The sequence below is a fragment of the Meles meles genome, chromosome 14, assembly GCF_922984935.1.
Source record: "Meles meles chromosome 14, mMelMel3.1 paternal haplotype, whole genome shotgun sequence".
Taxonomy (NCBI): domain Eukaryota; kingdom Metazoa; phylum Chordata; class Mammalia; order Carnivora; family Mustelidae; genus Meles; species Meles meles.
In genome coordinates, this window is record NC_060079.1 from 16,878,984 (window position 1) to 16,899,119 (window position 20,136).

At 32.8% G+C, this 20,136-nt stretch overlaps 1 protein-coding gene across 7 annotated transcripts in view; it reads left to right on the top strand.

The window, feature by feature from the left end:
* Positions 1-20,136, top strand: part of NBEA (neurobeachin) — a 687,041-nt gene that overhangs the window by 144,274 nt on the left and 522,631 nt on the right. For 6 of the 7 annotated variants that reach the window (XM_045977917.1, XM_045977919.1, XM_045977920.1 and 3 more), the window contains exons 11-12: positions 8,086-8,194; positions 19,151-19,303. In XM_045977917.1, coding sequence (XP_045833873.1) covers positions 8,086-8,194; positions 19,151-19,303 — 262 coding nt within the window. Of the gene's footprint in view, positions 1-5,794; positions 5,901-8,085; positions 8,195-19,150; positions 19,304-20,136 lie in introns of all 7 variants that reach the window. The other variant, XM_045977922.1, reaches the window with a different exon arrangement.

Below are 20,136 nucleotides of genomic sequence, written 5' to 3' on the forward strand. Positions count from 1 at the left end.
AGATTGCTCTGGTATATTTCAAGTTCATTTTCCTTTCCCCTGGGAAGCCCAGGAGGATTTTTTCCCGTTATTTATTATGGACATTGGGGAGGGGAGGCGAACCATAAGAGACTATGGACTCTGAAAAACAACCTGAGGGTTTTGAAGGGTCAGGGGTGGGAGGTTGGGGGAACAGGTGGTGGGTGATGGGGAGGGCACGTTTTGCATGGAGCACTGGGTGTTGTGCAAAAAGAATGAATACTGTTACGCTGAAAAAATTAATAAAAAGGGAAAAAAAAAAAAAAAAAAAAGAAAACCTGCTTGAGTTTGGGGGAACAGGTGGTGGGTAATAGGGAGGGCACGTTTTGCATGGAGCACTGGGTGTTGTGCAAAAACAATGAATATTGTTACGCTGAAAAAATAAATAAATTAAAAAAAAAGAGAGAAAAAAAAAGAAAACCTGCTTGATCTCCTGGAAATAAATCATACTATAAATGTAGAATCCTCTCTATGACCCCTCTCTATGAGGGGTTGAAACCGCTGAGATTCTGGCAATTTGTCAATTACAGTTCCGTTTTCCCTACCTGGGCACTATTTGCCATAGTGATTTCCACTTGTGTGTCTCTGCTCTGATAATCCATGACTCCCTATAGTTTGCTGTTTGTCTCCCCAATCTTCAGGGCATTGGTTAGCCCTGTTCTTCTTCTCTCTTATTGGATCCTAGAAGAGTTGTTGATATATATCAGTTTGTTTAGCTTTTTACTTGATAGAATGGATGGACTTTTGGATTTCAGGATTTTTACTTTCAGAACCAGAAACCTCTATATTGCTTTGTTTTATCTCTCTTTTACTACTGGTTTGCCCTGAATTTGAACAGCATTATAGAAGTGTGCAGCACAGTGAGGAAACTGAAAGACTAGCATTTTGAAAGCAGAAATGAAAAGAAGGGCCCCACAACCAGAAATTATTGGGGAAATCATGGAAAGGGAAGAACCTGGGAAGTAGCTCAATAACGTTATGTATGAATTCAGCTCTGAGCCGTACCTTTGTGATTTTGATCCAAATTAGAGGTCTAACCATTGCAGTAAAGCAAGATAAAGAATCAAAAGTCATTCAGGTTAGAAAGGAAAAAAACAGAACTGTCCCTTTTACAGATGATATAATTGTCTATGTAAAAAATTCTTAAGGATTAACACACTCAAAATTCTAAGCAAATTCAGAAAATTTGCAAGAGACAAGTTTCTCATGCAAAAATAAATTTTATTTCTGTGCATTAGCAATGTATAGTAGGAAACCAAGTGAAAAATACCTTTAACAATAGCTTCAGAAATTGAAGAATATCAATGTCCAAGAAATTGAAAATATCAATGTCCAAAACATGTAAGGATCTGTGTGCTGAAATCTATAAATCACTGATGAAAGAAATGAAAGTATTAATTAAATGATGAGATATATTGTGCTCATGTATAGGAAGACTCAAAATAGTAAAGATGTCATTGAACAGACCTCTAGATTTAACACAATACCAATTAAGATCCTGGCTAGCTTTGCTGGTTGATATACGCAAGGTGATTCTAAAATTTATATGAAAAGATAAAGTAACAAGGATAGCTGAAATGACTTTGAAGAAGAATAAAGTTGAGGGAATAATACTTACTGGCTTTAAGATGTACTATAAAGTTCTAATAAAGAATACAGTATATGATATCAGCAAGGTGATAGACATGTATCTTTACAACAGAATAGAGTCTAGAAATAGTCTTGCACATATATGGACAATTGATTTGTAGCAAAGGTGCAAAATCAGTCTAAGGGAGGAAGGATAGTTATATGCCAAAAAATGGTTCCTGACCTAAACCTCACACCTTAAAAAAATTAACTCAAAATTAACTCTAAATCTAAAATATAAAACTTTCGAACTTATAGAAGAAAATATATAGGGGAGAATCTTTGTAATCTAGACTAGGCAACATCATTTTAGACATGACAATAGAAGGATGTACATAAAAGAGACAAAAATTGATAAATTTGACTTGGACTTCACTAAAGTTAAAATCTTTTACTTTTCCAAAGATGCAACAAAAAGACATGTTACAGACTGGAGGAAGATGGTAGAAAAATTTTTACTTGACAAAAGATTATATCAAAAATTTGTAAAGAAGTCCCTTAAGCTTTAATAGTGGGAAAACATAAAATTCAATTTAAAAAATGGGCTTAAACTTGAACAGACACTTGACCCAAGAGGATATAAGGATGTCAAAATAGCACATGAAAAGATGTTTAGCATCATTAATCAATAGGGTAATGTATATTAAAACTAGCTTAAGATATAGCTACACACTTAGTAGAATAGCCAAAATAGAAAATACTCATGGCACCAAGTGCTAGCAAGGATGAGAAGCAACTGGAATAGATTACTGGTGGGATTGCCAAATGGTACAGCCACTCTGGCAGTTTGGCAGTTTATTACGAAGTTAAACATACACAGTTACCTTCTTATTCAGCCTCTCTCCTCATAGGTTTGTATTTATGAGAAATGAGTGAGAACTGTGTTCCCACAGAAGCCTTTATATGAATGTTTATAGTAGTCCTATTCATAATTGTTAACTAGATACAACTTAGATGTACACAGACTGTGGTAATCCATTTATAAAATGAAATACTAGTCGGCAATTAGAGGAATGAACTCTTGACATACACAACTACTTGGGATGTGTTTCAAGGGCAATATATTGAGGTCAGAAAGACAAACTCAGAAGGTTGCATACTGTATGATTCAAGTTATAGGACATTGTTGAAATGTCAGAACTGTAGTGATAGATAAGAGATGAGTAGTTATTCAAGATGATGGGAGTTGGAAGGATGTGATTATAAAGCTGTGAAGGGATACGATAAATGAAGGTTTTTCTTGGTGTGATGGAACTGATCTATATCTTGATTGTGGTGGGGTTATACAAATCTACAATTCTGTCATTTTTAGAATTGTATACACAAACACAAAAGAAAAGAAGGAATAAAAAAAAGTCAGGCTTTTTTTTGCCTGATTATTTTAAAGATAATTAAAAACAACAGAAAATTCCTATAAAGCCTGAATATGAAATAATTATTTCAGCTCTTTGTGTAGTCAGCTGTTACTATTTTCCTTATTGGATAATTTTAGCACCTCTAGGGTGTACTTTTTAACCTGCTTCTGTTAAACAGGCTGGGCTTGGCTGAAAATGGAGCTAGCACCAGGATAAAGGACTGGCCATTTGGCCTCCCTGCTATGGCATATTTTGATCTTGAACGGCATTAGAGGATGCATGCATAGTTAAGGTCACACATGTGTCATTATGACCTCTCTGTATCTCTGTATCTCTGTCTTACTTTTGAAATTTTGAGCTTCTTAGATGTTAGGAGGTTACATCATGAAATTTCTGAAGTATTCATGTATCCATGGATTACACATTACTGTAGTATGTCCACTCAATTTTCATAAAGGGACAAGCACATTTAGAGTTGTAAGTGGTCATTTTTCAGTTGGGATTAAATTGAAAATAGTAGGCTTTGAGAATTATTTCTGCTACAGTAGAGCCTTTTAGTAAGTATCTTTTGGCTATTTAGAGTTATGAATGGAGCTGATCAAAGGCTGTTTTGTTCTCAAACTATGTTAATACCAGTAAATACTATATAATAACATACAACTATGTCATAAGAGGTTTAGATTAAGTTCCTTTAGAAGTAAAAATTTTAAAATTTTGTTTCCTATATAAGAAAGATTTTGAGATATTTCAGTTATAAGTTTATAAACTTAGACTTTTTGGCTATATTTTGTCAGAAATAACATAGGCAGATGAAACATAACGTCATAATCTGTTACCAGAAGAAGGTAAAAATGTGTAATAGCCTGATTAAAATAGGGCCTTTAATGAATACTCTTAAATAGCCATGACAGTATTAGCAATTCTAATTTATAAGGCTGCCTGTTTCTTTATCAGGCTGTAAGAAAAGGTAGAAATTACTGAGATATTTCATGGCTAAAGGCAGGCTTAGTGATTTCATGTGCTACCGGTATATTCCATCTGTCCTTACATTTTACTGTGCTGCATTTCGCTGTTTTTCTTATTTGACTCTGCAGATAAATGTATTTTACTTATTTCAGCATGTATCTCCACTTGATGTCCAAACTGATGAATGTGACAGTTTGCGTATCAGGTTCATTGCATACATAGGCAGGTAGGCAGTGTTCTTTTAACAAGAGTGCATCTTCAGGAATACATTGTCTAAAAGTGACCATTAGATGTACCTGTAATTAGAAATTTTGGTTTAGAGCTTTCTAATTTTGAACTGTGAAGGAATTTAACTCTTCTGACTTTTGTGAGGCTTATTTTTTATGTGTGTCACTAGAAATTAATTGTGTTGAGTGAGAAATTATCTTGGGTATGGACTTGAGTTGATTTCTTTTACAGTTTTGTTCCTGCTGTGATCACTCTCATCTCAGAAAAGTTTTCTAGTCAAAGACATAGCATAGAAACAATGGTATTAGATATTTAATATAATTTTAATCATCCTTTGCAAGATTTCAAAATACCTCAGTAACAAATTAGGCTACATGAAAGATGAAACCTTAGAAAAAGTCAAAAGAGTTACCCTTACTGGGACCTTCATCTCAGTGGAACTTAATCTACTTCTGAGTTTGTTCTGGCAATTACTTTGTCCGTAGTGTTTCTTAAGACATTAAAAACACCCCTTTAAAAGGGGAAGAGGTATTGGATCTTGGGCAGTCTTTAATTTTTTACATTATGAATTCCATTCTTCTCAGTATATTTAAGCAGTTCATCTAGCTGAGGTACTTGGCTTGTTTCAATACAAAACAGATTGAAAAGCCAGTTTCTGTATTCTAAGAACTTGTCTTTGAACTGAACTTAGGTTACATATTCAATCTTAATAATTTCTGTTATATATTAGGTCTTTCCTTATGATATATTACATCTTTAAATAATGAAATATGTCAAAGATAATAAAACTTTTAGGATCACATGACATGAGTTGTCCACACTAGTTACTTTTAAAAAATAAATAATGGACAAATTGAAAGGGATAAAATTATATTAAAATCAAATCCAAATCTATATATAAATTTTAATGGAACCTAAATATAGTACATATTTTTCATTAGAAACAGAAGTTAGTCATGTTCATACATAGTTATTAAATATTCTCAGGTATTTGTGTGCAAAAACTATGTGGTATTCTTTAATAATTTGGACCAGAAAGCTCTAGAGAGATAATAAATATGCTGTCATTAGAGGTATTATTATACTATTTTCTTCATTTTTCCTAAGGCCTAGCACTTTATGTTACTTGAAATGAATACTATTGTCTAATTTAATGGGAGCTTTCTAAGAACTGGAAGATGGTAATTATATTTTAAAAATAACACTATAGATTGTTAGTGTCGTTTTCCTTAAAGGGAGACAGCATTATTAAACACCCTTAACTATTCCTGAAGTAGAATTGCTACGTATAGAACATAATATGTTATAGCACTGTCTATTGAAAAGTTTAGCAATTTTATTTTATGAGCTAAAAGTTACTATGCTTTTTGTTTGTCAAGTAAAAGATTCCGTGAAAATCTGTTTCTAGGTATTGCTATACTTTTCAAGAGAATCTTCTATGTTGTGTATACTAGTTTTGGCTGACACAGATACTTGGTTTTGGGTTATCCTATATACTTAGATCCTCTGCAGATGAACTGATGTGTCTAGACAGGAAGTGGTATGTAGGAGATATAGGAATGGGCTGAAGTATCCTTTATATTTGCCTTTGTATCTAGGGGAGTTGGAAATAGGCAAGAATGGAGAGAAATTTTGTATGGCAGTACACAGAATTTTGCAAGTTTATTGTGAGCCCCGCAGCAATCCGATGCATTTTAGTTACTGGTAAGTTTGTTAAATTATGTTTGAAAATGTAACTCTTCGAAGATGGCCATCTATTTACTATTACATCCACCATGTCAAATATACCTATTTTAAAGATTTTTTTTTTTTTTTAAAAGATGTGGTATTGCTATTGCATTCAGTTTTAGGTATAAATGTAAAATACTTTCGCTAGTGAATGCATTTGACTTTTCAATTGTTGTCGTAGCTAAAACTGAAGTGAAATTAACTTTATGTGGGTTAGCATAGTCATGTGTTAAGATTTGGGAATAAAATTAATATTTCTGATTTTGTAATGGAACTCCACTGTGAAGAGAAGATTGAGCTAATTCCTTAGATGTTTGATAAAGAGTAGTGCTTCTGATAGAAAAGAATAAGAAAATCCATGGTAATTTTATATAGAGGGTGATTTATTGTAAGAAATTTTTTTTTGCATTTTTTTTCCATGGGCCATAGGGACCATAGGCATTTCTTTTTGGCAGTGCTGATTTTTAGGAATTTTAGTCATCTTTCCCCCTACATCATTAAGTTAAGTGTAGGTAAGAATTCCATGAAAAGATTAGGACATTGTGTAATCTCTGTGCAGTTGTTTCTTTATTCTTCTCAAACATTTAGGTAGAAGTATTTTGTACAGTAGTACCTGTGCAGTTATTTGTGAAGTGGATTTTATCATTGATACAATTCATTAAAAATGGAATAGATTGCCTAATAGCTGTTCTTCCTTACAGAAACATTAAAAAAATCCCCAAAGATTCTTTGGTAGTTGTGGTTTATTTGTAAATGTCTAACTTTAGGACAAAGTAAAAGGACATCTTTGACTTGTAATACCAGTTAACTTTTTTTGTGTGGTTTAAAGAAACAGGGCCAATTAATGTAATTCAATTTTAATTTCCTGTAATGAAGTACTTTATTTCCAGATATACTCTAGTTTTTCTAACTGATGTCATGTAACCCATTAAACTATTAGTTTTTATAATAATGATAATTTTGCTATTGATTCTTTCAATGAGAATATTTCTGATTTGAACAAGAATAGCCACATTATCAGAGAAATGTATTGTCAATTCTATTGAAACCAGAAGAGCAGAATAACTTGAGAGAATAGAATCACTTTTGGACTTTAGTTTTTCCAAGTTTTCCTCTTTAACAGATTTTCTTAATTCCTTGCAGTAATGAGTACTGGTGAATTTAAAATATATTTAGAAATTTGTGGTTTTACTCTTGTGAATATAAATAGATAATTTAGGGTACATTACAAAACACAGCAAATAGATATTTTAATTACTGATGAAGTTTGGCTTGTCATCATTTATTTTAAACTACAATAACCATATACAATGAAGGAATATATATTTTCTTAATTAGGAATGCCATCATGTATTAATGCTGCTAGTTGAAAAATTCTCAGTATAACTTTGTGAAGTAATATATTATCAAAGCTTAATTCAATGCAGTCATTTATTTTTCTTTTGTTTTCTTCTTTCATTCAACAGACACATTAAGGGCTTTATCTTTGTCTGGGCACTTATCTTTGTGTGCGTTTGTGTGTTTGTGTATACATTGTGTAATTAACTGCCACTTTCATTTCAATATTATACAGATCATTTGTTTTTCTGTTCCTGTGAGCTTTCCTGAGGGCATATATGGACATATTAAATAACATGTTGCATATTTCTCTGGATATTTTCTAAAAAAAATAAGGTTTTTTGAAAAAGAGGTCTAAATGAAAAGTTTATTTTAAAAACAGGTGTGTTTTTCCAAAGCAATATCACATACGTATTTAAAATTCTCTAAGATAGTATGTTCTTTAAAAGAATATTATGATTAGTCTTTAATGTGGAGAATTGATATATTTGTGCGTATGTTTCTTTCGTTAGATTTACTTGAAGCAGGTAATGTACATATGTGTGGATGACCTTCGGTGTTTGACTTTGGAATATTAAAAGAAACTATGCATTTATGTTTTGATTTATGATATTTAATTTTAAAGAGATGAGACTAGTTTTCTCATGCTTGTGAGAAAACATATTACTGTACAATATAAGGTATAATAATCATTGAGCAAAATAGAGATTAGATTTGAATTTGGTTGTTATCTTTTGGCATAATAAAATTCTGAAATGGAACACTGTGTTTATAATGAGCATTTGATGATTACATAATGAAATTATCTGTACTTTATATGCAGTGCTACTCTTTTGGCATTCCTGGTTGAACTCCTTAAAAGTTCAGTAGCCATGCAAGAACAGATGCTGGGTGGAAAAGGCTTTTTAGTCATTGGCTACTTACTTGAAAAGGTAAGTGATATGTGTTGATGGTTTTATTGTGTTATGTTCATAGCTGAACTGACAACCCGTAACTATATTTTCTCTATACGTTCTCTTTTCACATACTACTCATTATTGTTGGCTAATGCACAAATATTTACTTTTATATTTTGCAGTGAGACTTAAGTGTAGACATTGAATTAAATTGGGTGCAGGGAATATATATATAAATAAGAAATTTTGAGTAAAGATAGAAACTAAAGAAATCTTTTTTCCTCTGTCTTTATTCAAAGTGACAAGTATTTCCCCTTAATTCTTTTATCTAGTTGTTGCTTTGCTATTTTTACATTCAAACTAAGTTTCTTAGAAAAGTTTTGTCCATTTTATTTTACATGGATTTTTAAAATTTTTATTTTACATGGATTTCCTTAATTTTTCAATTATAATGTGAACAATCTTTCTTTTGTAATAAGCAAAACATTAGTTTGTGATTTGTCTCTGCTTTTCATATATCTGAATATTTAAGGTAGCTTTTCTCTAATCACTACATAATATAAGCAATACAAGTTAGATGGACTTAATTTTCCCCATTTTGTGCCATTTGTTCCTTTTTTTTTTTATGACCTTCTTTGCTTTAGTCACAACTGTACTAATTCTGGTAATGAATCCTGGGTTTCTGATTATGGTCTCATAAGAATTTGGTTGTATCATATGATTTCTTTTCAAAATTAAAGGGGAAGGTCATGAATACAAGTATTGGCCTTTGTCTTTCCTAAGGAGTATCTGTCATCGTCATTAGTTCTCTCAAACCTGTTCTATCAGTTAACTCTGCTGCTCTGAAAATGAACTATTTGAGAAATTACAGAGGTGAGGTCTCAAGTTAGAGGAATAAAATTATTTTTCCCTTCAGAAATAATATTGAGAAGACTTTTGGAGATAGTTATTTCAATTCAGATTGCTCTGCCTTTGAAATCCTATAACCTATCTTTGCTTCGAAGTGAGTATTCTTTCTCGAAGGACTGGTGATTGAGGAGTGGTAGGTTATTAAATAGATCAGTCATTGTCAGCATTTCTTTACTGAAATAATTTTTTCAGTAAATTAAGCTTCTCATTAGGATGTTTGGTTTTATGGAAAACTATTTTTTTCTATCTAGAGTATTAAGAATTGTTTAGAAGATTTTATGTTGAAATATATTTTACATGAATTAGGTATTATGAAATGCCTTTGTGATATTACTATGTATGCCAAGACCAGTAACAGGAGCTACCCCTTGAATATACTTTTCATCTATTTGCTTAGAGTTTACCAGTATAATTCTAAAGTGAGCATTCCTTTATAGTTAAAACTTAGCTTAAAATTAGAAATTCAGTGAGGGGCACCTGGTTAGCACCATCAGTAGAACATGTGACTCTTGATGTCAGGGTTCCAGGTTTGAGCCTCAAATTAGACATAGATATTACTTAAAAATAAAATCTTAAAAAAATTTTAAAAATTAGAAATTCAGTAAAAGGACTTTAAATTTAAAAAAGACATTATATTCAGTTCTTCTTCTTTCTCAAAATTAATATCCTTAAAATTATATTGTAAAGTTTGATATAAAATATTATCTTATTGTGGTTTTAATTTTTATTTTTAGAAAATTTGGATAAGATGGGACATATTATCATATTATTTATAGTACATACACTTTTTCTTTTTTATGGAGTAGTTATTTATGTCTTTTGCCAGTTTGCCCAATTTCCTTTGAAGATCTCCCCACTCCTAGGCTACCTGAAATCTACTTTGGACTCTGATTTGGTGTACTCTAGATATTTCATATAAGTGAGATCATATATTTGTCTTTTTGTATCTCATTGCATGTGCCATAATGTGTATAACCTTTCATCCATGTTGTAGCATGTATCAGTACTTTCTTCCTTTTAATTTATATTAATTGTTGTATATGAAAAATTTTGTTTATAAATCCAAATGTCAATAGACATTTGTGTTTTTCCCACCTTGGATGTTATGAATAAAGCTGCTGTGAATGTTCATGTACAAGTTTTTGTGTGGACATATATTTTTATTTCTGTTTGGTAGATACCTATCTGTGAATTGATTTGCTGGGTCCTATCATTACTCAATGTTTAACCACTTGAGAAACTGCCAGATTGTTTTCCAAAGTGACTCTGTCATTTTACATTTTCATCAGCAGTGTGTTAGGTTTCTAGTTTTTTTACATCCTTGCCAACATTTGTTAATTGTCTTTTTTATTCTAGCTTGTCCTAGTGGGTGTGAAATGACGTATCATTTTTTATCTGCAGCTCTGTGATGTCTAATCATGTTTAGTATCTTTTCATGTGCTTTTTGGCTATTTGTATATTTTCTTTAGAGAAATGTCTATTTAAAAATTTTGCCCATTAAAAACATTGTGTTTTCTTTTCATTATTGAATTATAGCAATTTTTTATTCTATACACCAATCTTCATTTGATATATGATTTGCAAAGATAGTCTTGCATTCTGTAGATCAAATTATGTTTTAATTTGCATTCCCCTGATGGCAAATTAAGTTGAACATTTTCATACATTGTCTTTTGGTAGTTATCCTTTTTCGGTAAACACCTGTTCAGAGTGTTTGCCCTTTTTCATTTGAATTGTCTATCATTTTCTTATTGTTTTGTGGAAATTCTGTTTTTATGACAGATATGAAACCTTTGTTGGGTATATATCATGAATATCACTTTCTTGTGGCTTGCTTTCCATCCTGCTTTTTGATGAGTGGAAGTCCTTAATTTTAATAGATGTCATGTTTCATTTTCTTTTATGATTATCCCTTTTGGATCCTAATGTATCCCAAAGCCATAAGACTGTTCTATGTTTTCTTCCTAAAGTTTTGTTTTACTTTTCACCTTTGTATTTACAGTCCATCTAGAATTAAATTTTGTGTAGGGCATGAGGCATAAGGTCAGAGTTCTCTTTTTTTTTTAGAGAGAGAGAGAGAGAAAGAGCAAGCACAGGCAGAGTGGCAGAGGGAGAAGCAGGCTCCCCGCGGAGCAAGGAGCCCGATGTGGGACTCGATCCCAGGACGCTGGGATCATGACCTGAGCCGAAGGCAGCTGCTTAACCAACTGAGCCACCCAGGCGCCCCAAGTCAGAGTTCTCTTTTAACTTCAAATATGTAGTAGCTAGCTGGCCTAGTGCTGTTTATTGAAGTTGACTTCCTACTGTATCACAGTTTAATTTTTGCTATGAATCCGATGACCGTTATATAAATGGGATCATTTCCAGAATTGATCTGTTGTGGGTTTTCCCATTTGAGGCAGTATAGCACTATCATAATTTGTATGCCTTTTTAGTGTATTTTGATATCTCATAGTGTGTCATCTAGTTTTATTGGTCTTCGAGATTGCTTTGGCTATTCTTGGGTTTTTGCATTTATACACATACATATATAAATGTAAATTTATACACACATACACCACACACACACACACACACACATATATATATTCCTTCAGTTTCCATCAAAAATGCTAGGATTTTCATTGTTCATACCATCCAGTTCATACATTTAGTGTTTTCTTGATATTAAACCATCCAGTTCATACATTTAGTGTTTTCTTCTATTTATTTAGGTCTCTTTGGTAGTTTTCTGTGTAGAAAACTTTTTTTGCTAGATTTATTTCTAGATAACTTGAGGTTTTCAAATGTTAGTTTTTTTATTTGTCCCAAAAATATAGAAATATAATTGATATTTATATCGACCTTTATATACTCTTCTTTTATATTGCTCTTCTTCTATTAATTCTAGTAGTTTGTTGATTTCTCAGAAGCATTTGTTTGTAGAAAATCTCGTCATCGGAGAATGGCAGTTTTATATTTTTCTTTCCAATATTTATTCTTTTATGTTTTTCCCTTGATATTGCACTAACACTTCCAGTGGAGTGCTGAACAGAAGTTGTAATAGTGAGCATCCCTATTTTATTTCAGATCTCATGTGCAAAGCTTTCAATAATCATCCACTAAGTATGGCTTATGCTGTAGGTTACTTTTGTAGATTTTTAGATCAAATTAAGAAGCTCTCTACTACAAGTTTGCTAAGAGTTTTTTTTTAATCATAAATAGGTGCTAAGTTTTATCAAACACTTTTTTGCATTATTTGAGATAATTATGATGTTTCTTCAATTTTTTCTTAGTTTGGTGAACTATATTAATTGCTTTTCATATGTTAATACATCCTTATATTCCTGGAGTCCTATTTAGTTTTAGATCGACCCCTATTCCATTCAGTATTTTTTTCTTAAAATGGCTCATGTCAGTGTCACCAGTAGTCTTACATTCTTACATCTTAAGATTCTCAGTTTTCATCTTATTTGACCTGTTAACATTTCTGTTCTAAAAGTCTTTCCTTCTTGAAATTCTCTTTTCACTTGTATTTTGTGACAGCATTCTTTCTTTGTTTTCTTCTTACTTCCTTGGTCTTCTGTTTTATTCTTTCCTAATAGTGCCTCTTCTTTCTAAATTTTACAGACTGATTTTCCTCTCAAATGTTTCATTCCTCAGTTTTCTCTTACTTAATAGCATTGCCATTCACCAAGTAGTTCAGACCAAAATTTTTAATCTTTTTGACTCTTTTCACACACTAAGTTCATACCCTCCTAATTATGTTGTCTTGGTATCAAAACATATCCAGAATGAGTGACTGCTTCCTACTTAAAACCTTACTCCTTTCTGTATCACATTGATATCATCATATTTCAAACAGTCATCTTTTTCTTTCACTGTTGGTTTTCCACAATCTGTTTTTTACTTGCAGTCAGACTATTCTTCCTAAAATGTCTCAGACCTTACTGCTCCATCCTTCTGAGGGTAAATTAACAATTCTCTTGCCTCTGACATCATCTCTTATCATGCACCTTCTTACTTTGTTGCAGACACACTGGCCATGCAAAGGCCTCTTTGCCTTTCCCTTAAAAACTAAAGTGTAAGCGTGAGTCCATCACAGGACTTTTGCATTTTCCTATTGCTTTCATTATTCTTTTTGTAGGTATCCAAAATGGATTGGTTCTACACTTCATTTAGGATTTTGCTAATGACACCTGATCAGAGAAGTCTTCCCTGATCACTTTAAATAGAATACCACACCTTCTTACATAACCATCACTGGCTCCCTACTCTGCTAATTTTTTTACATCACGATTCTGACTTCTTTTTTTACTTGCTTATTTTCTGCCTCTTTTCACTGGAATGTAAGCTTCAGCTTAATGAAAGCAGGGACAGTATCATTTTTGTTCTCACCTTATTGCCATGTCTTCAGCACCTAAAGAAAGAGTGCCTGCCTTAATAAATATTTGTTGGATTTAATTGAATAAGTGAAAAGCATTTGCATGCTAATCTGAGTACCTCAAAGTATGTTTTTTACCTTCCCAGACGAATAGTCACACTTTTTTATTTTTAAAGATCAGTTGCGGGGCACCTAGGTGGCTCAGTGGGTTAAGCCTCTGCCTTCGGCTCAGGTCATGATCCTGGAGTTCTGGGATCCAGCCCCGCATGGGGCTTTCTGCTCAGCGGGGAGCCTGCTTCCTCCTCTCTCTCTGCCTGCTTCTCTGCCTACTTGTGATCTCCGTCTGTCAAATAAATAAATAAAATCTTAAAAAAATATATATAAAGATCAGTTGCTGGGTTAATAATATAGATAATAAAGGTTCCATTTTTATTTTATCATCAACTAATAATTAGCTAATGATTAACTGTCCCTTAGCTTTATCTCCTTGTCTCAGAAGGTATAACTTAGTTATCAAGGAAGGTAGTCTAATGATGAGAGGCTTTCTTATTCGTTACATTTAGACTATCTCATGAACAAATTTTGAGGTACTTTGTTTTGTTTTCTTTTGCCAAAATATGAGTTTGAAGGAAACTTAGAGGATATCTGATGTATTCAATATTTTTGTTGTTGTTAATTTAAAAAAATGATTCAAAGTAGCTTAAACATTTAGCAATTATGCTTGCTAATGAAACTGGAAGTCTAGTGACAGGTAACTTACCACTTATAGTCCCAGCAGGAAACAGCACACTCAGACTTGGTTATGGAAAAGAGTTTAAGGCAAAGCTCTTTAAAATGTTGTGAGCCTTGTTAAGGGAGATCAGCAAGGTTTGCAGAAGTGAGAGGAGTGAGTGTTTATCATAACTCAAAAAGAAAGTTACTATAGTTGTGGGAGAAATTGTACCTGACCAGAGTGTGGTCTTCAGTAAAAGAATATAGTTTATTGGCCTGAAAGAGTGAAGCCAGGGTCTCTCCAACTTGATTTTCTTCTTGTCCTTTAATTTCCTGCTGGTGTCTCTAACAGTCAAACCCAACAGAAGCCAATAATAGCCAAGGGAGTTCCCAAGCACAGAACTAGGATGGGGAAAGTTGGGGAGTAGATCAGCATAGCCAGTAAAACATGGACCCACGGTTTTTCCTGTATGTCTGCTCGGCTACCCATACTCATGATTTTATTTGCTGCTATAGCTACTATTCTTTGTAGTCCTAAGAAGGTTGCCAGGTCAGTTTAGTGCTATAGGCTCTCATATCCAGGTTGAGGATAGACAGAAGAGCTCCTTTCTCTCAATTACTGAACAACATCCTTCCCTCCAATTTGATTGCTCACGTTAAGTCTTGACCTACTTTCAATTATTTGCTGCCATGAAAATTTTGATGAATCATTGTCTACCTGTCTCCCCTCAAAAACAGCAACAGCAACAACAACAACACATAGGTGATTCATACTGGATTAGGTTTTTGGAGCCCAATTTTGGGATCCTGAAAGGAGTAAAAAAGATGTTGAGGATCAACTACTTTATGATGTGCCCCTACTATTTAAAACAATTTCCCAAAATTTACTTAGTAATATAATGTATGTCGTGTGTGTGTGTGTGTGTGTGTGTGTGTGTATACACACACTGCAATAAAAATGAACATTTCTGGTGATCCCTTCCATTGTGGGCTGTTCTAAATGTGTGAAAGACCTCTTTTTACTGAATAGCAACTTGTCCCTGTAACATCCATTGCTCCTGTTTGATTTAGTTACTTCTGGAGTGGATGTTATAATTATTTTTTCCAGGCTTCTGAAATTCTATTTCTAGATATATTCCATCACAATTCATATAGTACTTATCATACAGATTACGTCTTCAGTTATCACACAAAAGTAATGTCATATAGTTTAAATTTCAGAGCATGCATTTTACAGATTTGTAACTATCAATTATACAAATATAACTTTTTAAAATAGCTTTGAGAAATGAAAACATATCAAAATAAAAAAATTTTAAAGCAATCTTGCAAACTAAACACATTAAAATAGAGTTGGATATCTTCTTTTATCTTTTCCTAATCTGTGTTTTGTCTTCTCTGTCCTATTCTTATTCTGTTCTTAAATTTAACATGAATTCAGTTAAACATCTGCTGAGGATTATGGCAGGTACCAGACAGAAAAAAAGATGAATAAGATAGTATCATCTTTTATTACAAGAAAGAAAGATATATGAATAATTAACAGTCATGGAGGCAGAAGGAAGAAGTACTACATACAGTAAAGATAACATGCTATTGAAGGGAACTTTCATTTTCTGCCTTATAGGATTTTTGAGTAGGCCAATAAAAAAAAAACAAGTTTAGAAAGATATTTCCTAAAGATCAATTTTAGAATAAGAACTACCACCTTAAGAGTTTAATTGCTATGAAAAAAACTGATTTTTTTTATTAATGTGGAAAGAAGACCTCATGTGATGCTTCCAGCATATCTTTTTATGATATGCTTATCTTTTTATGATAACACAGCAAGTTAAAAACTCGTTTTCAAATTATGAATTACTTCCTCAAATGAATATGTTTATAATGGCCAATCTGATTTTAAATTGCTTTAGTATTCTTTATAAACAAACAATATTATTTTTTAAAGATTGATTTATTTATTTGACAGCAAGCGGAGAGAGAGAGAAAGAGAGAGCCAGCGAGCCCATGCAGTGGGAGTGGCAGCCAGAGGGAGAGGGAGAAAAGCAGGTTCCCTGCTGAGTAAGGAGCCCAGTGCAGGTCTTCCAGGATTCTGGGATCATAACCTGAGTTTAAGGCAGACGCCTAACGGACTAAGCCACCCAGGCACCCCAACACATGACAGTTTTATAGGATAAAATCTAATCTCCAAAAATGTTTATCTAGGAACATGATCTGACTTTTATTTCAGAGTTTTAAGCATAAAAGTAGAATTTATCAGATAATGTTCTTAAAGTCATTATTACTGAATAAAAAGACATTTATAATAATTACAATAATAAACTATGTCAAATTATAGCTAGTAAAGGAAGGGCTAAAGCTTTATATAACCGTTGATCTCTTGTTTTAATTTTCTTCACCTACAAATAAAATGTTTTAGAATTTTAAAGTATTGTATTTTTATTAAATTTTCTTTAAAGTGAATGTTCAAGCTTTGATTTTTCTCTTTACTTAAATATTTATTTGCTTTTGTCTTCCATCCCCCGCTTTAATGATTCAGCTCATTGTTAGGATCATTTTTCTATCTTCTTATTAAATTTTCATGTAAAATGATGCTCCTAGGCTTGGTTTGAATTTTGTGGGACTATTGCTTACCACTGGTGTTTTGTCAAACATACAAGTATAGTAATAAAAAATCATTACTAGCCTTATCATACTTAAAACTAATTGGTCCCTACTCAGTAAAACATTTTCTTGTCACTCTTCTACAAATTTGCTATCCTCTTTTTTTTTTTTTTTAAGATTTTATTTATTCATTTGACAGAGAGAGAGATCACAAGTAGGCAGAGAGGCAGGCAGAGAGAGAGGAAGGGAAGCAGGCTCCCTGCGGAGCAGAGAGCCTGATGCGGGGCTGGATCCCAGGACCCCGAGATCATGACCTGAGCCGAAGGCAGTGGCTTAATCCACTTAGCCACCCAGGCGCCCCTCCTCTATGTTTTTTCGTGCACTTACTGACGTCTAACTTGTTACATATTTTACTTTTTTATGTTATTCTATTTCCCTATCCTCTCCTCCCTTAGAATTTGAGTTCTGTGAGGGCAGGGGTTTTTCAGTTTTGTTAACTATTCTTTCCACAGTGCCAAGGAGAGTCCCTGGCAAATAGTAAGTACTCACCTTGCATATTTTACATATGACTAAATGAAAAGTCCTGAATCTGCCTTTAAGTAAAGGAAATGGATGCAAGGGTTTTACAAGTTGAAGGAACATAGTAGAGAAAGCAGATGAAGCAAACTGGTGTTGTGCAAGCAAAATTTACCCAAAGAAATGTTTTGTTTGACTCATTGAAAAGTATTCTAGTTATGAATTATATAAGAATTTTTTTCTAGTTATGAATTTTATTTCCTTTAGGTACTTTGGGCAGTTCTCACTATTGTTTATTGTCTCCTACCCAAAGGCATACACTGTTAACTATTTGGATATTGTGATCGTATGAGTTTTTGATACCTTGTGTAAAAGTGTGAAATGCATAGCATGCTTATGAGAAAGTTATTGAGCTGCCCTTGTTAAGTAAACCTATGGGAAGTAAAATTGGTAAGACAATTTAGACTCTTTTTTACCTTAATTATCCTATAGTGATACTTTGACTTTAGTCACTGGATAGTGGAGAGAAAGTGTGATGTGACCTTAGCTCTGGGGTTGAGTGGTAGATGGTTCTTTATCATAGGGAGTATCAAAAAGGATCATTAGATGAGGAAGAAAACATTTCTGTAGTAAAATATATTTTTGACAGTCAAATCAGGATTATTGGCTTTTAAAAAACAGCAATTCTTCTATAATATTTTCATCTGAAATTATACTCGAAGGTGGTATTTTCCATTCAAAATATAATGCAAGCCTCGTATGTTATTTAAAAAGTTCTAGTAAAACATAACCAGTGAAATTAATTTTAAGAATGTGTATAATTTAACCTTATTATCCTAAATATTAACACTTCAACATATACTCAATTAAAAAGTTATAAAGGATATTTTGCATTATTTTTTATTCTGAATCTTCAAGTCTGCACATACTTATAACACTTACCACCTAGGACTGGCCACATTTCAAGGCTCAGTAGCTATACATGGCTAGTGACTTCTATATTGGACAATGCAGCTTTTAGGTTTGGTTTTAATTTTGGAAGATCTGTCATTTATCTAAATAGCACTGGTAGTAGGTTGCTTACTGGCAGTTGAAAATCATGATGGGGGTGTTTAGCATAGAGATATTGTTATATGAAGCTGTGGAAACATAAAATATCATTGAGAGAGAATGATTTTATGGGAAGAGAAACCAAATAAATAAGTTTCAGCAGTTTCCATCTTTGAACCAAAGGGCACTGGGGAGGAATTTGAGGGTCATGAAAGCCAAAGGGGCAATATTTCCAGGAAAGTAAGATGTGCTTTTCATACCATGGCTAGGTTGAAAGGTTTATGCTGAGTAAGATGCATTGCATTTATCCCTGTGCAACTCATTTGTGACTTTATGAAGAAATGATTCAGTGGAATGGTGGAGTCAATTAATTTACCAATTGTTTTGGATCTCTTGAAAGCACTTATCTTTCCCAGTATCTTGTGGGGTGTGTGTATGTGTATGTGTGTGTTCATGATAATAAATTTTATACCATTTCAGTTTCCTTTGAGATCTCTCCTTTAGTCAATTTATATAAAAATGGGCTGAAATCATTTTTATTCATAACTTATTTTATTTCTTCAGTTTGTGTTGAGAGTGGCATTATTTAACCTGAGTTACTTATCTGCAGTTATTCTGGCAAGGGCTTCAGGTAACAAATTGTCATTCAGAAAATTATCTTAAAACTTGATGTTTCTGAATATAATTAAGTTTTGAATAGCAAAAGAAATATATAGTTTTATATTATGTTTAAATTATTAGGTATAGCATTATGAAAATTCATGTACTTATTATGTTAGCAGTCTTAAAATTTGATATTCTAAGTATTTTTAGCTTGAAAATCTTTTCTTTTTCTTTAGTCATCAAGAGTTCATATAACGAGAGCTGTCCTGGAGCAATTTTTATCCTTCGCAAAATACCTTGATGGTTTATCTCATGGAGCACCTTTGCTAAAGCAGCTTTGTGATCATATTTTATTCAATCCAGCCATCTGGATACATACACCTGCAAAGGTATAAATTTCATTCTCATTCATTTTATTTTAGTGTAATATTAATAATATGATCTAAACTATGCAGTAGAAAGCATTTGGATTTTTTCAGCATATTTTATAGTCAACCTGAAACAGCTGTGTTACCAGAATCAGCAACCAAAATATTAAATATGTAAATATTAAAATAACTGAAAATTATTATATTGATACAATAACTGCATTCTGAAGTTAGTAGTTGTATTTTATATCTTTCCAAGAAAGAATTTGGTACACTGATTATTAAGACTAAGAAAAGAGAATGTAATAGGCAACTAATTATATAATGATAATTACAATCATTGCGACTGAAAATTGCTTATCTTGTGAATAGAGTTTATATCATGATTGTAAATTTCTTCGTTTTAAAATAAATATATACATTGTTTTTTATATATCAACATAATTTTTTTTTTTATTTTGCATACCTAAATTTAGCCCTGTTATACTATACTGGAAATCAGTAATGGAGTGACATTCTTCATGAGAGTGGGCTTCATGAGAGTGGGCTGCCAGATTCCACATAAATTTGCTTAATTTATAAAGGGTCTGACTTTTATTATTGTTCAGCATGTTAGTGGTGGTGCTAAGCTCAAACTCTAAGTTTGTTCACTTTTTTTTTTAAGATTTTATTTATTTATTTGACAGAGAGAGATCACAAGTAGGCAGAGAGAGAGAGAGAGAGGAGGAAGCAGGCTCCCTGTCAAGCAGAGAGCCTGATGCGGGACTCGATCCCAGACCCTGGGATCCTGACCTGCGCCGAAGGCAGAGGCTTAAACCACTGAGCCACCCAGGCGCCCCAGTTTGTTCACTTTT